This window comes from Gavia stellata, chromosome 17, assembly GCF_030936135.1.
Source record: "Gavia stellata isolate bGavSte3 chromosome 17, bGavSte3.hap2, whole genome shotgun sequence".
Taxonomy (NCBI): Eukaryota; Metazoa; Chordata; class Aves; order Gaviiformes; family Gaviidae; genus Gavia; species Gavia stellata.
The window spans coordinates 3,942,853-3,963,067 of record NC_082610.1 but is presented as its reverse complement, the minus strand read 5'-3'; the positions used below and the strand labels follow the sequence as shown (position 1 = coordinate 3,963,067).

Genomic DNA, 20,215 nt, shown 5'->3' with positions numbered 1-20,215 from the left:
GGTGATTTTGCTCTTCGTTTTTTACATTTCACATTTCACAAGGCTTGTGTCAGATTAGATGTGGTCAGGCCTTGGGCTACATACTGCAAACAGGGTAAATTAATCTTTAAAAACAAAAATAGAAGGGTAGAAATAGAAATGATGTCATAGTTGTGTGTCCTTCTAACCTTCTTTTAACATGTTGCTGACAATAATAGATCAATAACTTTAAAGCCGTAGATAGCCTTCCAGGAAAGCTGTAGCCCCACTCTAGAGACCCACCGTTGATAAGGCAGTTCTGAGAAATATAGCTAAGCAAGCTGATGTTTCATATAATCCTGCCAGGAGCTGAATTTCCTCCACCCATGTGGCAGGAGTTGGTTTTCAGACTCCCAAATACTGGACAAAAGGTCTCTGAATGCACTCTGCCATTCAGCGTAATACAAAGTGCTAACGAAGTTGTTAGCGTTGGTGGTATGAAGATTGTCCTGCTTTAAAAGTATTTCTGTTCTGTAAAGCAAACTGTCCTTGGAATCCAAGTTTCATTTCACTGATCAGTCTTTTTCTCTTTTTAATGGATTGGATCATAACCTCCTGTTTGCTTCATTAAGGTAATACCCTGCCCAGACCTAGGCTACAGCCAAGTTTTAAAAGAAATGCAAAAGCAAAGGAGATGGGTGAGTTCCAGGGTGTCCTACTTAGCATGGTGCTACAGGAGATCAAGGGGCAGGGAGTCGCCTCTCTGCAGGTGGGTGGACAGAAGATGTCAACATCCCTGAAAGCGTTAACCTTGCCCGGGGGTGGGTCGGTTGCCTCTTACAGCAGCCCTTTGCCTGCCAGGCCGGTCAATGGCATTAATGCAACCTCCTCCATCTCCAGAAGTAGTGCTGCCGGAGGCAACATCTGGCTGTTTGCAAGTGGAGGGGCAAGGGAGAATTTAAATCAAATGGTCACAGATGTGGATCTAATCAGTGCTTAACTTCTGGACTTCGAACAGAACAAAAGTTCAGGACATGTACGAGTGCTCCTTGGAGAGCGCTGCGGTTCCTGACCGGGCTGTTGGTCTCAGGCCAGTGCCTCGTAAACAGGTGTCAGTCTCCCAAAAAAGCACTCCCCTCTTTGCCAGCAGCGGGTATCCTCGCTGGCATTCCCGCGGCAGAGCTTGGCGGGCCAGGAGGAATGACCCATAGGTCAGAAATGAGGCGTGCTGGTGGGGTGGCATAAAGAGGCTTCCTTAACATTTGCCTTGCCTTATTTTTCCCGAGGGCGAAGCAGGGATTTCAGGCTCCAAATCTGACAATCTTTTAATATATCAGGGGGCGAAAAAAAAAGAGGAGGAAGTGATAGGTGAGTCACTTATAAGAATGACTTTTTTTTTTCTGCTTAGCCCAAGGATTAACCTGTAGCGTTGAATTTGGAAGATACAGGAAGTAAAGAAATGGGTAAGAGTGTGCTGAAGGAGAATTCTGCTGCTAGGGGGCAATATGTAGTAAGCAAAACCACACTAAGGCGTTTTCTCTCAGTATCTTATCAGAGGTTTTTTTTTAAAAAAGAACCCAAACCCCAAAAATAGCCGACATACTGCATACACTAGCATTTCTTCTGCAGAAAGAGCATAGTATAAACACAATATATAACCTATATTTATATGTGTGTGTGTAATTTTTTTTTTACCTATATATGTGTGTGTGTGCATGACTTCCTTAACATGCTTCCTCCCTGTCGCAGTAGGGTCATTGCCAGTTCTGGGACTGGCGCACAGCACTTTTACTTGTTAATTCATATGAAACAAATGTCTTCAGTTTAAGGAATCTAAATACCATACAGCAGTATTTCAGAAGCTTTTGTGAAGAACTGGTGTTACGGCTCCTTTAAAACAATTCACTCAGGGAACTTACCCTGCGTGATTCTTAGTGTTTCGTTCTGAATACTATCACAATTTATATATGGCAAAAAGATAAGAATGTGGACATTTAAAAGTCTTAAATCACATGGTCTTGTAACTCTCCTGCTTCTTCCTTGTTGAGAACAACTGGGACAGCTAACTTCGATGTCTTTACGACTTTTTTGTTCTAGCTGCTTTCTTAAACATACTCCCTAAAAAAGAAAACAAAGGGAGATAAGAGAAGCCAGCTTCAGCGAAGTTATTGGTTTCAGGTTGAGCAGTGAAATAGTTGTTCGTTTGTTTATATATACTCATGCTGACCTGACGATGCTCGTTTTAGAACTGGCGCGGGATGTTTCTGTAAAAACTGCACTGTGTGAATCCAATTTTCCATTTATTTTCATGAAAAATTATTTTTTTGCCTGAGAATATTCAGTGGTTATACGTGATTATGACTATAATATTAAAAAGCTAGTTGATCAAGTCTGAGGCTAGTAGTGGAGAAAATACACCCATTTCTAGAGCAGCTTTTCAGTTCTGGTTCACCTGGTCACCAAAGGCCAATGGAGACGCATTGTCTAAATGAGTAAAAGTTACCACATAATGTGTCAAATTTCTGTGGTGGAAAAGTTATTGTTAATTAATTAGTGTTAATTTTTGCAAGAAGAGTTTGAAGACTTTTACAGCTGCAACTGAAGTTTGAACGAAGGAGCTGATGTTTGCAAGTTTGAGGGTTTTTTTATTAATTTAATCTTGTTTCCCTTATTGTTCAGAGTGAGAGACTCATTGGAGATTCAGGGCGAGAAAGACACAAGACGTGCACAGACCCTCCGTACTGTTATAATGCACTTGTCTCTTCTGATCTTTTCATTCACCAGTTTCTGTCCTCATGCTCTCATCTCTGTGATTCATATAAGTTTATCGACTTCAGGTGAATATAGTGCTTGCTTATTTTGTACTGGAAACGGCACAGAGATCATTGCGTCTGATGCATCTTACGTAGAAATCAGTTCAGACCGGCTAGGATATCTCCAACTTTACTGCAGTTTGCAAGGTGACTGCAGCATCTCCATGCTCTGAATTGCAGCTGGTGGCTCGGTGTAATCCACAACATCCCAAGATCTCTGGGAAAACTCCCACAGAGAGCAGAAAGGTAGCTGGAGAGCTGCTGCAAACATCTGTTTCTGTTCTTTTTCTTGCCTTCCTGTGTTACCTCACTGCTAGCAAAAAAGGGACAGCTGTTACGCTATGTGTATGGTCACATACCCTATGGAGCTGTTCCTAAACACGAGTGCTGCCTAAAAGCCTGTTCTTTTATACCAGCTATGAAAAGTACAGGGTAATTAACAGCAAATATGGGAATTACCTGTCAGCGCCTGTGCTGAGGAAGGTAGAAATTCTAGACACGTCTGATGTTCACCAAATACTTTCTCAAACCTGGTTCACAGATGGGATTGAAATTGGTATCAAACACTTTTCAGTGTTCTGCACTCTTAAAGAATGCGGATGTTTGGAGACAAGTAAGGAATACTTGAAAGTATTTCATTATATATTGTATACTTGGCAGGGTGTTCTGCGATTCGTAGCAAATATTGGGAAATGACAAAGCAATAGAAGAAAATGATAAAGTATAGAAGAAGCATCAGGTGGGTCTGTGTCTGTGTTCCAGGAATATTATGAGATTCTGCTGTCTCAAAATCCATGGGTTTCTGAACAACATCAGCTGTGGATACGGAGGAGAAAGGGCTGACTGGTTATATGGCTGTGTTGAAGTATGTTGAGCACTTCTTCAAGTCTTTGTTGTCGTGTTTTCTGGTTAGTAAATAGAAGAGAGTGGGTTAGCCAGTGTTAGAAGGTAGCAAAGCTAGCAATTCTCATAATGCTCTCCTCTTCCAGCTCCCAAAAAAGAGATTAAGGTGTGACTCTAGCTGAATTAGGACCTTAACGTGCTCTGTGCTCTTCATATTACGTCTGCTATCTTGCCATAAACAGCTCTGAATGTGAATTTATTTTGAGATTAAATTATTGTTCTTGTTTAATATGATTAACACAAAATAGAGATTCATGTTTTTAAGTCTTTAAAATACTCTATTCCATACCAAAATATGTTTTGTGTTCCGCAACAGAATGCTTTGACTTCGGCCAAATCAGCATAAGTGAACTAGTTCTAATCCCTGTGCTTCTGTAATTACCAAAGTGGTTTGAATGCCTTTACTTAGTATTAAATCCTGACATCATCTTTAAGTACAGAAATCAAACTTGTTGTAATTAAGATTGTATCAATAAAGTTCTCACATTTCACATCTTTTCCAGTAGCCATAATAAAACCAAAATTGTATGATTCATTACCTACCTTAAGTATTTGTTCTTTCCGATATTGCCAGGCTACTGATGTGTAAACAGAAATGTAAATACATGCTTGCGGATGGGTGATTGTTTGGGCTTGCACAATAGTTCTGAATCATTTGAGCAGGTCTCCTTGCTCCGTACTGTGGACTTAACAAATGCTGCTGAGAAGTGCAGCTCCAGAGCACAGGGAGCTCGTTTGAACTCAGTGAAGCTTGTGATTTTCTGCTCTAAACATAGTCCATCCTAATTGTAATTTCTAAACTAGCACTTTTCAGTTCACAGGTCCATTATGAGATATACAAAATACTCAGATTCATAGTCAGTAAAAGGTGCTTCTCTTCTAATATCCTCTGTAACCTGCTGAAGTAACTAGGTTTTATTTAGTACATGTGTGAAAGGAGGAAAAAGGAGAGAGGACTTTCACAGCACTTAAGCTATTGTTTCTAGAAAGTTGTTTCAGGCATTCTTCCAAATAAAAACGCAGGTTGTTATGCTTATGAAGTTCCGAAAGTTGTTGTATTATTATATGAGTATTTTACAGCTGTAGAATAAAAGCCTGAGTACATAGGATTCTGCAGCTGATTGCATTTGTATCAATTCCCATGTCTTCAGGGAGTGTGTGTGTGTATGCATGTGTATGTTGGGAAGAAGAGAGCATACATCTGTAGGGAATTGTTACAAACATGCTAGTCGCTCCCATGAGACAGCTGATTTTTTTGGCTGCATCTCTATATTACCCCATAAAAAGCTTCTTTATCTATTACAAATTGTTATTCAAGTGATTTACTGAGATTAAGGATGCTGCCCCAAGATCGCAAGCGTGGCATCCGTTCTGAGATAAGTGAGCATTTTAAAGAAAAGCCAAGAACAGCAGCATATATGGGCATTACATGCTGTGCGCATGAAATACGTAAGGGTAATTGCTGCCCAGATTTTATGAAAAGGATGGTGTTAATGAGCACTGCAGTTCCTAGGAAAGCGGGTAGCTTGTAGAGAGTCACTTGGGGCAGCAAATTTCCCAGATACAGGAGCTGAAATGAAGATCCACAAACTCATGGTGTTTGCAAGTTCCAGAGAAGCATGACTACTAATTCCAGAGAAGCATGACTTTCATACTAGTAATGTTTATCTTACTGTGATAAGCTAAAGAAATGTGCCAAGGCTTTGGCCACACCTTCCTCCTCTGCTGCTGCAGGTTGTTGTTCATGCTAACTCCTGCATGTTGCCATGAAGAACCTGGATTGCAGGTTTATGCAGTGCCCTCCCAACATTAAAGTTGGGTCAGGTTGCTTGGGGCCATGTGCGGTTGAGCTCTGACCACCTCCAGGGATGGATGGAGATTTGTAGCTTCACTGGGCCCTTTCCCCATCATGTGATCACCCTCATTGTTAAAGAATTAAGGTTTTTTTAATGTCTGGTCATAATTTCCTTTGTTGCAACTTGTGTCTGTAGCCTCCCATCCTTTTGCTGTGCACCTACGAGAAGAATCGGGCTCTGCCATGTCTGTACCTACCCAGTAGGTAGTTGAAGGCTGTAACGGGACCCCATCGTTTGGCTTCTCTTCTTTGGGCTGCATAAGCATGGGTCTCTCAGCCTCTCCTTGTGCACTCGAGCCCCCTGACCATCTTGATGGTCCTTCACTAGACTTGCTCAAGTTTGTCAGTGTCCTTCTTGTGCTGGGGAGCCAAAACTGGGCACAGCACTCTAGCTGGGGTCTGGCAAGTGTCAAATAAAGGAGAAGATCGCTTCCCTAGACCTGCTGTCTTTGCTTTCTTACTAATGGAGTCCAGTATGCAGCTATCCTTCACCACTCAAGACAACCACTCACTTCGAACCTGTCCACCAGGACCCTCAGGTCCTTTTCTGCAGAGCTACTTTCTATCCAGTCCATGCCCAGTTTGTGCTTGTGCTTGAGGCTAGTCTGTCGAAGTGCAGGACTTCATATTTGACTTTGTTGAGTACCATGAGTCAGCTCTCAGCCCATTTTTCCAGCCTGTCGAGACCCCTTGAAGTGGCAGCCTTACCCTCCAGCTTATCAACCATGCTCCTCAGTTTCACGTCATCTGCAAACTTGTTGGGGAATGAGATTTTCCCTGTGTCTTCCTTCCACATCATCCCTGAAGTTCAACCAAACCCAGACGGGTAATTTGGTGAAGAGGAGTAACATGCTTTTAAGCTAAGACATAGCTAATTAAAACGCGGTATCTATCCTCACCTCATCATAAGCTTAGTGGCAGCTCTAGGTAGGAGGGAAGTATTTTTCCTAGTGGGCTAATTCTGTACAATTTCTGCTGATATCTGCTCCAGAGGCAGAGTGTTGAACTAGTTGCTGCAACAAACTGTTGTAATACAGCTGCTATTAGAGCATGCTGCTCTGCATGTTTTTGTTTGGGTTTTTTTGAGAGAGTTAATTTAGTATCCATTCAAGGCTAAATTCTAAAATTCTTGCTTTATCTTCACTCTTTAGACAAGCAAATCCTGTTCCTGTGTGGTTTAAAAGAAGGGCATAATGCTGCAGTATTTTACTTCAATGTCAAGATGAATCAAATCTTGGAAAACTTTGCCTTCTATTGCTTGCATAAATGCGCATATGCAAACACTAGTTTGCATTTTATCAGTTATCTGATTGCTCAGTTAGTGGTGAAATTTTTACATGAAATCCTTTAGCCCATCTATATACTTAAATAATAAGCAGAAACAGTACAGATGTCTGGCAGGTTGAGCGGGAGAAAACCTCAGATTTTCAAGACTACTTCAAGAAGAATGGTTCAGTAAATCAGATACAGTACATAGGTACTCGAGGGGAAACCCACTATTTTTTCATCATGAACAAGCACTTGTTGAAAGAGAAGATGCCTACTGAAAAGGCATACATCATGCCACCTACCATCACCAGCTAATTCTCAGACTATTTGTCTTTTTTTCCCCTCCTTTTTCCTTCTCGTGCCAAGAAATATAATCATTCTATGAGACCATAAGTTAAACACATCCTGAGACAGCAGTGCAGAAAAGAAGTGAACTGAGCACTCCTCCAGAGGAGGAGGAGACCGAGGTAGGGCTGAAGAGGGCTGTGGGAAAGCTGAGGAGGGAGGCACAGAGGAGGGTGGGAGCCCTGCACAAGGGCTCATTGGCAGAAGGCGGCAGGAAGAGGATACGTTTCAGCTTGGGTGGCTCTGGGAGGAGCAAGTGTTGGGATTAAAGTGTCTTGATGAAATTGTTCCTTTTCTTTTCAGACGCAGACAGTGAGTTTCATGGGGTGGATTTTCTGCCAGAAGATCTCAACAAGGCTCCGGAGGAGACAGGAATGAGGGTGAACAAGAAATACTCTTGTCTACCTGCAGAGGAGAAGGGGATCCACATTATCAACATCCGAGCTATTGAGGATATAGGATATGACCAGCATGAGAGTACAGTGAGTAAAGGACTTGCCAGATGTGTCATAACTGGTGTACTGTGCTTTACCCCTTAGCTTATTTCTCATTCTTTCCATTCCCAGGATGCTCTGAAATCCTCTCCCTCCCTTTCTCAGAGGTGCTGAGGAGGATTGCCACCAGCCACAGTGCATGCTAATTTAGTGGGGTTTGTTCTTTGATGAGAAGAAGGGAAGCAAGGGATCCTTGATAACCTGTAGCATAAAAAGGGGTTGGCTGTTTTCAGAGTAATCAGTCTGGCAATAAGGCTGTGGCAACCTTCAAATCTCTTTGCCCATATAGAGTAGAACAGAAAAAAATGTCTAAAATTTCATGCAAAGGCTATTGTTGACATAGGTAACATTAAACTAGTATTCTGTAGCACACAATAGAGAGGGGTTAGATTTCCAGTGTCATTAATTGTGCCTTGGTTAAATTCTTGAACACCGATTTTAAAGAAAGTTAGTAATATGAATACCCAACAGGATTAGGAGTTGGTTATGTCATAAACACATAAAAAGGAATTTATTCGGATGAAGGAATTGAGGTGGAGTGGGCTATATAACAGATCTCACTGGGGAAAGATGTACCAGAAAAAGCAATACTTGATTCATTGTGCTTGTCCTTTATTAGGATGGAGCGTGGATGAATAATTCTGTCAGAGTGTAAACATCCCTCCTGCTGTGGTAAAACTGAAATGTCTTTTCTGTGTCTCATTTGCAACCGAAGGGACATGGGCCTTACATGGTCTAAGTCAACGCAGCTCGCTCTCTATTTCAGCGCAGCAGCACTGTGAGAAAGGATGTGACCTATGAGTACCTTTCAGCATTAATACCACATCCTTAAAGGAATCTAACCATTTCTTTCTTTAAAACAGGACCAACAGGCTTCTTTGTGTCTTTTGGCTGCATCCTTTTTGCAGTGGGATATAGCTATTCTCATAAATTAATAAATTGATTGAGGTTTTAGTATCCACAGTGCAGCACCTTCTCCTAAATTATCAGTGAGTCAGCTTTTCAACGGGAAAGTTCAAAGAAACGGGAGGAAGCTCTCATTCAGTTTCTGCAGTGTGACCTGTCCCCTTCCCAGTGGCAGTGGCTCAAAGAAATAGAGACAGGAGGGATTTTCAGTGCCCCTTTTCTCCACCCAAGGCACGCTTCAGGAGAAGAGGAGCTGTGGCCGGGATGTACGGAGCTCCCCTGAGCTCCCCAAGCAGTTAGAAACATCTGGTGCGCTCACCGCTGTCATCTTCAAGACCCATCTTCAGTCCTGGCTGTTTCCTTTGTTTATTAGTCTCCAGGACAGACCAGCTAATTGCTGTCCCTCATAAAGTCAGCCCAACGAGGGTAGGAATGGGTTGGGGTCTGAGTCTTTTGCCTGTTTAATCTCCCTGCACTTACCTGAACATCAGTCGGTTCAGCTTAGTTTTTCAGAAATTGATGTTTAATTAATTAATAAGATCAACACATCTTTAAAAATTAAATACAACTAGTTATCTTAAAAGAAATCCTAGTGTTCCTGGATCATGTTTACAACAACTATTTACTTTGAAGAGGCATTATATCCTGAAAATCCAGTTAGTTACTATTTCTTAATATTTTGTTCCTATAGAAATTTGCGTAACTGAGTTGCCTGCCACAAGCAGACTGTCAGCTTGCTTTTAACAAAATGTTCTCAATTCAGAGGTGCATGCCATTAAACATGAAGCAATCAGAAAGTAATAGTTATTAATGGTCTTCTATTTTGTACTTATGCGTAAGAACTGAGTAGGAATATCTCGATAGGGCACAAACATGAGCAGCCTGTGCCCTGGAGAATGTGTTATTGTCATGGCTAAATAAGACAGACATGGAGCAGGGGAAAGAGGGAATAGGACAAAGAGGGAATTCCATGCTGGCAGCAAATGCTGTATTATTTTATTACACATTTATGTATTTGGAGCAAAGGGTTTAGGTTAAATGGAAAAGAGAGATGGGATCCTGAAAGAAAAGGAGAGAGAGAGAAACAGATAGCAAAGGCAGGCCTGGAGCAAAGCTGCGAGGGACTGAGGAGATGAGGACCCGCAGCCAAGCTGGCCCTGGGCAGACGTGGTCAAGCCAGGCTTTGGAAAGCAATGAATGCTCAGGCATGCCCCCCTCGGCAGTCGGCTGCTCCACGTACTGTGCGGCATCTCGGGCTTCTTGCTGTCTGCCAGTCCTCCTTGCTGTGTGTTACTGCTATGCGCTCGTCTGATTACACTTGTCTAATTACGTCTTCAGTGTGCTTCCTCCTCCCTCCAAACCCAGAAAGATGGGGTTTGCTGCTTGAATTTACTGGCTGAGTAAAAATCTCCCCGAGGCAAAAAGGGAAGAACAGACTGTCCCTTAAAGGCGTTGATTTATAGTTGTGGTAGCTGGGACCTGCCCTCCCCAAAAAGATGTTCAGAGAAGTATGCAAATTCATGTAACTTTGTGTGGGTGTCAATGAAGTTTTGGCTATGTTGGCTGTGATATACTCTACAGTAAGCTCAGAGGTTGCTCTTTTCATCTGGGGTTTAAAAATTGGACTGTCTTAGAAACAACTGTTTACAAACTACTTACGTTCACGGTTTTATGTACGAAAGAAGCAGAAGGTGTACACATCCCAAATGGGTTTTGACCTATATGATTTGCAACTGATGGCCAATTGCTATCCTTTGGAGCACAAGTCCATTTTCCTACATGGAGGCTTAACATTCTTCTGTAAAATTAAAAACCAGAAGATGTCCCTGGTCCCTGAAAAGCCGCTCCTGCGATGAGTATTTTTGGTAAAAACAAATGCAAGTTACTAGTGAATTTTCATTTTTTTAAATGGTCTGTGCATCTCCAAGGATAGAATTGTGAATGATGCATGAGAAGTGCTATTGAAAGCAGAAATGAATAATTGTTAGTACTTTTTTATGTTTCTACAGTTGCCCTGTGCAGTTTTCAGATAAACGCTTGGAAATGGAATTGTGTTTTGTGTCTTACATTTCTTGCATCTTGCAACACTTACACAGCGTTAATTCAATATGGGAATAAAACCTTTGCCACCATCAGATTGCAAAGCGACACAGGTTTTATAAGTGGAGAAAAAAAGTGATGAACTCAGTAAGCAATGAACCCACTTCCCTGGCTACGGTCCATCTGCATTTTGGCCGCGCTTCATGACCAGCTGGCTCCCTTCAGTCTGTATCTAAGATGATCTCTTTCTCAGATGATACAAACTTGCAACGATAGATAAGAGAAGTGAGAAATGTTTGCACATGATATTAATCTATTTGTCAGAATTGAAACGCAGATGTCTTGGGTGGAAAAGGACAGATGATCCTAGTGATGATTAACCCCCAAAGCAGAAAACCAAATCCACCAAGTAGCTGACTTACGAACTAGTGTGCTGGTAATGAGATTAAAGCCCAGTCATTTTAGCTATTTATTTCTGGCCAATAAAATCCCAGCTGGCTATCAGTAAAATTGCAGGTGTTAACTTGCAAAATTGTTTTGAGTAAGTAGCATGGGGGGCTCCTCCTGTATGCTCGCTCTTTGAAGATAGGTCATTGTGTGCTCCAGGCAAGAAGGAGTCCTTGATACAAGGATTGGTCTGTCTGGTGTCCGTGTTGGCATGTGTACTCATTATTCTTCTCCTCTCTCCTTCTCTCCACACCCCCATTCCCTGCTTCCAGTTACTAAATTCCCTATCCAAAAATCCAGATGCTGACTGCAAATACGGACTCTACTTCAGAGATGGCAAGAGAAAAGTAGACTACATCCTAGTTTATCATTACAAGAAGTCTTCAGCAGGGAGGACACTCACCAGGAGAGTTCATCACAATGATTCAAGTGCCCGAAGCACCAAGCAGGACCAGCCGCTTCCTGGGAAGGGAGTGCAGCTGGAAATGGGAGGAAGCGAACCTCATGTAGATTACCACGAAGACGACAAGAGGTTTCGCAGGGAGGAGTACGAAGGGAACCTCGTGGAGGCTGGCCTGGAACTGGAACGCGATGAGGATGTAAGGAGCCATTTCGAATGGTTAAAGATAAGGAGAATAACTGGTGGTCAAATCCTGGGAGATGCTGAGCTGTTCCTGTGAACCTGGCTCTAATCAAGGTTACACAAACTCAACCCTTCCAGAATTTGATTTCAGTTCTGGCAGCACCATCCTCGCCCACCGATTTAATTTGCTTCACAGGAATGGGCCGTGGTGGTGTTCATGCCCCAATGAGGTGAAGTTTCTTACTTTTCTTGGCCAGGACTCGTGGCACATCCACTATTGCAACACAGCTTGTTGATGTGTTGCCGTATCTAGAAGTGAGGCTTAAATTGTTCTGAACACTAATCCCAGTTTGGTGGGTTTACGGTATGCTGTGGTTTGGATCCACTGGTAATTCCAGTTCTGATGAAAAATACCTGATACGGACAGTGACATTTTTATACCTCAGTATAGACTTAAAGAGAATTAAATTTGTTCAGGAGGTTCTGGTACGTGCTCTAGCTCGAGCGCGTGGGTCTGTATTAGTTTGCTCTTTCCATTCTTAGATATGAACAGTACAGCTTGTAACGCCTTTCACCTGTACCCTGAAAACAGTATATTCTATTAAAAGACCATTAGACTATATAAAAAATGATGTGTGTGAAGTACTGCCAGTGTGTGATTAGTAGAAATAGGCACAGCCGTATTAATTTCAAAGAAAGCTATTACAATTAACTGATCCAACCAATATGCCTGAAACTCCTGTGAGAGAGGGTAAACATTTATGCTGGTTTTATTTACAGGCTCTAAAAGTTGAGATGAAACATCTAGACCTGTGATCAGAGTGTTAAAAAAATAAATCTGCCCCCTATTATTCACAAATTACAGGCATGTACATAATGAGAGAGATATATATAAATAAAATAAAATACATATTTTGCATGGTATAATGCAAAAAAAGCTTTCACTTCTCTGTCCCCCAGGTGAAAATAAGACTTGCTTTCCGTCAAACTTGCAAGTTTTTGTAGTGAGCTGGAAGCTTGCCTGTGCCAAATCACAGGTATTTAAATCCTTTCAAGATGGGAGGGCCCCACCTATGACATGTAATATAATTTCAAATGATGCAGAAGGGCTCAGGGTTCAAGCCAGGACATCGTAAAAGAGAGGGAACCCTGTCCTTTCAGTACAAGATACCAAACCAGATCAGGAGTGTATAGAGATGAAAGCAAGCCGCAGGGATTTACATCAGTTTCTATATCCAGCACATCAGTGTAGGGCGAAAAACCTGCAATCGCTTGGGCTTAAAGGCATGCCACGAAGCTGCATTGGAGGCCTTACTAATTGCAAAAAGAGCAAAGGTTTCTTAAACAGATGGTGTTTACTAAGTCACTTACTTAAACTCTCTTCAATGAAGTAAGTTCAAAGGTGGTTTGGAAGCCATGCCTTATGGGAAGGCTGGTAGTTATTTATGTCCTCTGAGTAACTGATTTCTAGAAAGCCAGCGTGGAGTATAGCTGCGTGAAAGCTAGTTATTATAATAACTGCCTGACTTGATAGAGCAGCAAGATTAGAAAGATTCATTAAAGTTTCTTTCTCTTCTGTTTGCTGAACGCCTGCTAATTTGATATCATTTGTCCAATGGCTTCGAAATTATTGTTCCCGTGGGAGTAAATACGGGTGTATGTGGGAGTGCCAGAGGCAAAGGCCCATGTCCAGCCATCTAGAACAGAGCTCAGACAACTAGTGGGATGCAAGCATACCGCTAATGTTATTGTTAGCATTTACCTTTTATTTTTTTCTTTTCTTTTGTTGAATTCTTCCTAGCAGTTTTCCTAATTAAAATGCGTAGAGGTTTAATGTAGATACTCACATCTGCATCTGAGGCTGCTTCTTTCTTACTGCAGTTCTGGTCCTTTGAGATACTGAGCAGCTCTTAGGAGGCAGCAGGGACTCTCTCAGCTCCATTAATTACAACGCACTCACGAAACCATACCATTTGGCTGGATGCCTATGCTTCAAATTTAACCGGCTTCATCTGTATTTGTGTCCGTAGTCATTAGCTTTTCTTTCCCAAACAATTTTTATCTGTTTAACCTTGTGGTAATTGTTCTGGAAGACAATAGCATTTTTGAGTCACATTTTATAGCAGCTCAGCACAGAGAGGTGTTCAGTGATTGTCCTGTTGTTAGAAACTAGCTGTCTCAAATGAGGTTTAGCGTGTTGGCAGTAATAGACTGTTCCTTAAATGTGTGTGAAACACAAGGGGAAAAATACTTAATTTCCTCTCGCCAGTAACCTTTTCTCTTGCTTTTTTTTAAGACTAAAATCCATGGGGTTGGATTTGTAAAAATACACGCACCGTGGAATGTATTGTGTCGAGAGGCAGAATTTCTTAAGCTCAAGATGCCCACAAAAAAGGTGAGTCCTGATTTTCTTTTTTCCCTCTGGAAGGCATAGTTTAAACATATGCTTACAAATGTAGGCTTTTCTTCCCACAAGCATTTTTAAAATAGTTGACTAACCTGTACAGAAAATGAGTCACAAACTTGCTTGCTTGGGACAGCAGAAAGAATAACTGGAAGGAGGAATGGAAATCAAGAATTCCCAGCTGCTGCCACTATCTGTACGTGAAGCGAGTGATTTCATACAATGCCTCATCCTCTCAGTGTGCTTTAAAAGGAGAGGTTGCAATTGATGATGAAATTTATGTGTACGTTTTGGAGGGGTTTTCTCACCCAAAACACTAGACTGCTAAAAATGAATGTAAGAGTAACAATTAGTGTGAAGTAGTCTCGCTTGGTTTAGTGACTCTTCATATACATCATTAGTCATATCTGCAGAAGTTGGGACTACTCTACCACAATATAAATTACCTTTCAGAATATTTGAAGTGTCATTAAAGAAATGACAGTATATTTTCATCAATTCTAAATCATCTGTGATAGATAGCTACCTGGTCAGTGAGCGTAGCTTAGAGATGGATTAATATTTAAACACACACTAAATGCATGTCCCAGACTGCAGAGGGACATCTATAATGGAGCAAGAGACAGTCTCAAAGCCCAGCGTCATTTATTACAACACTAAAACCACGCTTTTGCTTTGGATTTCATATTAATCCCCATTATTGCCTCACTTACCACCGATTTTAATCAGAAGCACAATTAGATAAAAAAAAGTCTGTTGTGATCCTGCGGTTAAAGCTGCTTTGCCACAAAAGAAAAGTCAGGGTGGGCATTTTTGGGGTTTTTTTGGTGTGTGAAGGAGGCCACCTACGGCTGCAGGCATTGCCTGGGAGAAGCAATGTGCTTGAAAACACCCTCAGACCCCTAAAGCCTTTTTTCCAGCTGAGCATCTTCCTGCGGTGGGAGCACTGCCCTGGATCTGCACGTAGTTTTTGTGGCTTAGAGAGGGAAGCTGTAATCCTCTTCCGTGACCTGCTAACACAATTCCTGCATTTAGTGCTACAGAACTGCAACAGACAATTCAAGATATTTTGGTTCCTTTATATGGAAGAGGGGAAACTCCTGAAACCTGCACAATATTCCCAGGAAAGCCCCCTAGGAGAGGAGACCACTTCTGTTGTTTTGCACAGGGGCTCCGTAGCTCCTTCATGTCTTTGTCCCATTGCACCAAAACAGTAAATGCCAGAGGAGCGGGGGTCTCAGGAGCCGGTGCCGAGTATATCTCCGCTGAACCGCCCCCGCCTGATTATTTGGAACCAAACACGGCTTTGGCTCAGAGGAAAAGCAATAGGCTTCCTCTGCTTGCCTTGGTATGACTTTCCCATCCATCTATGTGTTTCTGAATGTTTTCAAGACAGTAAGCTATGCTCCTTGATAATTTATTCTGATGTATTTATTTAATTGATGGTTTATTCCTTACAGTTCACTGTCTCTCACGGTTAACCAAAAAGCAATGAACTTTTCCTCTTCTTCTCTTTGCCCACTCAGATGTATCAGATCAATCAGACCCATGGTCTTCTGAAAAAGATTAACTCTGTAATTCAAAAAATAACAGAGCCCATCCAGCCAAAAGTAGCAGAACACAAACCTCAGACGGTGAAGCGCCTCTCCTACCCCTTCTCCAGAGAGAAACAGCACCTGTGAGTGAAAGCTTTCTGTACATGTCCATGCCAACAGGTTCCAGCCTTCCTGATAGCAGCTAAGGCACCAAAAGGTGAAAGGGAAAGTGAACGCCAACACTTTGTTAGTGATTACTGTAAAGAATATTTCCATTTTGCAGTAAATTGACTTTTTTTTTTTTTATTGGCTCACTGTTGAGGAATGAGGCTTTGTAAAGCCCCACTGTGAAACCTCTGTGCTGCTGTTGTGGTATATAATACATATCTATGTAACTATACACATCAACTGTTTAGACTGCTAAATAAGATTTATAATGATGTGGTTTACAATAGTCTCTTTTCCATGGAAAATAAAATGCTCAGTAAAATTTGTAGCCAGAGATGTGGGTTGATAAATTTCAGAATAATTTCATTTACCTGGTACGGGCAGCTCACACGTGTACTGCCAACCAGGCCTTGACTTTGGAAGTGGTATGAGGTCCGTGGTAGCTTCGCCATCGATTTCAGATCAGTAAGAACAGCTGTAAATGTGGGTGTACGAAAAAATCATAAGGTGGGGCCCAGCCAAAGTTTCGACTGCCCTGGATTGCTTTGCTGCTGCTCTTCCTTGGCCAGCATCCCAGAGGAGAAGCTTTGAAGGCTGTGTTTATGTATGTGCCAGCTGGAACAAACAACAGTCCTAGGGCAGGATTTCTTCACTGTACATACAGGAGCTTTAGTTTTTAATCAAGTGATGCAGAACACTGATGGAGTTGTGTATGTTAGTTGGGCTAGTCAATGTATGTGACATTTAACATGTTCTTGGACTTGCAGAAAATGTATTTATTTGCGTGTAGGATGTTCCTACAGCAAAGGAAGCTGGTGGCTCAGAGAAAGCCCAAAAGATGCTCCTTAGCTTAGGCGTGAATGTGTCTTACGCTGTTGGCAGCGGTGGCTTTTTTCAGTGAGACCACCTGTGTCTTTGCTGAATAAGGGCGGCAAGAGTGGCCTCACAGGGTTTAAGGTACAAAGTGTAAAGATTATGAGAAATTCAAGGCCAGCAGTGGTTGGGAATTCAAGTTAAATGAGCATCAACAGTCTCCTTTGTGCAGAAAAACCTGTAAATATATAAAACCAGTGAAACGTATAAGCAGCCTCTTTACAATTTGAGACTTGGGATGGACTTCCTTTTTAGCGAGGTTTCTACAAGCAATTCTTTAATGTTAGCTATGAGAGATCCCCAGGAGAAATGAAAATATTGAAGAGGTCAACAAGAGCGGGAAATTACTGGCTTTTTTTTTAACCTAATGGGCTTCCTTCTAATCTTTTAACAGATTTGATTTGTCTGACAGAGATTCCTTCTTTGACAGCAAAACGAGAAGCACTATAGTAAGTACTGTATATAAATAATTTATGATGGATGGTGCCTTAGTCATGGTGTTAATAGCCCAGCTTTAGTCCAATGCCTGTTGCAAGTTTGTCTTTCTTAACCAAATGCCAGGGATCGCCTGTGACATCTGTTATTGAAATTACAAATAGAGCATTTCCAGCTTTAGCTTGTGTAATGAAGAGTCTTTGATGCTAACAGGTTGCTGCCTTTTGCAATATAATGTGGATCTTCTTTCTAGTTCACAGTTAATCATCTGGGATGTAGTTTCTTAGTAGACATATCACCAGAAGGCAATAGATTTAGATTTTACTGCTGGTTCTGCCACCAGCTGCCTGCACCCCTGTGACTCATTTACCTTTTCATAACTATACATTGCTCCTTTTATAAAATGCTGGGAAATCTCCCAAGACAAATTCCAATGAAACAGCCAGGTATTTACAGGGAATATTATTTAGTTTTGGGGGGCAATTCTCTAGAATGGTGTTAAAAGTGTTGAGGTTTATGATTTTTATTTAACATGATTTAACGTTACTTCATGATTTTTATTTAGCATTAAAGTTTACATGACGCAAATGCAACAAGGACAGAAAATTGCATCTTTTTCTGATTGTTTGTGCATCTGTTCACCTCTGTTACGCTAGCAAGTGTGATGTACACGTACGCAGCACTGGGACTGGGCTGAGCCATTCCTGCCTTCGTGTTGGAGGATCTCTCTACTCCTTCAGTGCTAGCATGGGACTTTTCCTCTCATAATTAAACTTCTGCAATTCCATTACAGAAATGAAGCCTAATGCAGGAATACGATATCACAAACTGCATTTGAGCTCTTCCTTGTGACTTACAGAACATAAAATAGAATGGGGCAGAAGGTGTAGCCTCCTTTATAGCCAGTGAGGGGGGAATTGAAAGGGCAGCTCGTACAACATCCAGGGCAGATGGAAGGGACCATGCCAAGCAGCACTCGCTGCAACACTTTTCAAAGTATAACATGGACTCTTTGCCCCATTCCGCTGCTGCTAATCGGTGCGTTGGAATGTGTCTGTGAGCGTGCTTTTATCTTACATTTAACATTAGCCTTTTGGATGCTAAGTGGTTTCAAAAAGAGCTTATATCGCAATTATAGCTGTCTTTTATTGCTACGGTGATAAGGGGTGTAAGATATCTAACATCCCTTTCCTGCTTTGAAATTCCAGTGTGTGGACCCCATGATGTAGTTCCCCTGTAGCTTGAAGTGCACTGATTTGATGTGAGCGCAGGTTATCAGGGCTAGGTGAGTTTGACCAGGGAAGGCAGATGCAGCAGCACAGAAATGAAAGAGAAAAAGACAAACATTGAATTGGTTTATTTGCGATAAAGTGTTTCATTTGAGATTGAAAAAAAAGCATAGCTTTTGTTTGTAGACTTTTTTATATGTCTAGATATGCAGTAAAAAACTTGTAAGTACAAGAAACTTAAGGGAGCAAATGAAGAGTTAACATTCATGACAACAAGCTGCCTGAGAGGTAGGAAGACAAAATGCCATCATAGGACAAGAGGGTGAGCAAGACTACTGAAAAATGGACTGAAACAAAAGCTCATAGCAGAGGCTGGGAGGAAGAGGAGGGACGGGGGTTTCTAAGCCACCCGAGTAGCACTGGTCATATAACAGTAATGTTGGCAGTATGTTGCTTTGTTTGAAATCCCTGTAGATCGCCCAGTAATAAAAGACATATTGAATGTTTCCCAGCATCACTTTATCCTGCGCGCATTTCTCTTTGTATTCATGTTTCTTAAAGTTCTCTCCTGCCTCTCTCATATGTATTTTTAAACCACAGTGCAAATATTGACCCTTCCACCTACTGCGAAATGAACAGGAATTTAGTCACTCCCTGTGGATCTTTGATGAATAGAAACTAAGCCAAAGACCTTTTACTTATTTTTTAAAAAAATAAATTATATAACTGGAAATCTCTCTGTGACAGCCCTTTAACTCAACTGGAGTTAGAAGACAACAACAGGCAGATGAGCTGCGGGGCTTGCCTTCTATGCCCTTGCTCGCTTCCCTCTGTGAATTGGGCAAGCGGCAGCCAAGTTAGCACACGGATTAGCGAGCATCTTCAGGGAACTGGTCCACGAGTCCCCAGACAGACCAGGCAATGGACAGCAGGAGCTTTTGCCTCTGCTGCCCGCTCCCCTGCCAGCCGAGCAGCAGCTGAGCACTTGCCTTGCCTAAGAGCATCGCTGTACGGGAGCAGCGTGGGGCAAAAGCTTGACCTCTTGGGTGACATGCTGAGATGTGCAAAGGTTATTTGACAATAAATGCAATAAATCGTAAAATAAATACGTCTGTTTTGCCACTGAGGTCATGCAAGCTCAGAAGTTTTAAGGTCAGCCTGTGTTAGTCCAGTTTCTGATAAATGGCTGCGTGCTGCATACACGTTATGAGCCTCAAGCTCTGTTGAAGTCCTTGGGTTGAAGCCAGCGTGCGCCATCGGAGGCGCGGGAAAAGCTGGCCCAGCACACCGCCTAGTCTGGGTGTGCTGGGCCATCTGTGTGCAATCTTTGATCGATGTCTAATATGAGCGAAAATAGCATTTCTGTTATGTGAGTGGTTAAAGGTAACCCTGTTTCCCCTGATCAATTGTCTTGGTAGCTGGCTATTGAGTTAAACCTTTCTCTCTTGTACAGGTAACTTGGCATGGAAATCTTTAAGCCCTGCTCTCCTGAATACCGTGACTTTTATTAAAGAATGATGACTTCATCGACATCTTGGTTTTGCCAATATTTGAGCTGTACACAAAAAAGATTGTGCTTTTCACTGGCAGTATCTGAAGTAACCCTTTCTTTTATTTTACTTCCATAGGTTTATGAAATATTGAAAAGAACTACATGTACCAAAGCAAAATATAGCATGGGTAAGGAACTTTATTTAGCTTTACGATCGATATAATTTTCAGGTATTGAAAATAATTGCAAGTTGTAACTGGCTGTGGAGTTTAGTTTTTTCCCCTGCTCTCTAATTTGATGTATGTAGATATAATTGTTTTATTTGGAAATTTAATTTAATTAATGTGGCTGTTTGGAATTTTTTCAAATGCGAGTTCATAGATGTGACTCTAAATTAAATGGTAAGTGAGCATATAGCCCCTGCAGATGTTAGTTATGTCTTTCGCAGCAGGACTGGATGGTGATA

General features: G+C 41.8%; 1 protein-coding gene across 7 annotated transcripts in view; it reads left to right on the top strand.

Annotated features, from left to right (window-relative positions):
• The first annotated feature begins 7,502 nt into the window (after positions 1 to 7,502).
• ANO1 (anoctamin 1) overlaps positions 7,503 to 20,215 on the top strand; it is a 46,997-nt gene continuing 34,284 nt past the window's right edge. For 5 of the 7 annotated variants that reach the window (XM_059825739.1, XM_059825736.1, XM_059825740.1 and 2 more), the window contains exons 1-6: positions 7,518 to 7,625; positions 11,303 to 11,629; positions 13,910 to 14,008; positions 15,544 to 15,695; positions 16,988 to 17,042; positions 19,886 to 19,937. In XM_059825739.1, the coding sequence (XP_059681722.1) occupies positions 7,518 to 7,625; positions 11,303 to 11,629; positions 13,910 to 14,008; positions 15,544 to 15,695; positions 16,988 to 17,042; positions 19,886 to 19,937 (793 nt within the window). Of the gene's footprint in view, positions 7,626 to 11,302; positions 11,630 to 13,909; positions 14,009 to 15,543; positions 15,696 to 16,987; positions 17,043 to 19,885; positions 19,938 to 20,215 lie in introns of all 7 variants that reach the window. The other 2 variants (XM_059825735.1, XM_059825741.1) reach the window with 2 other exon arrangements.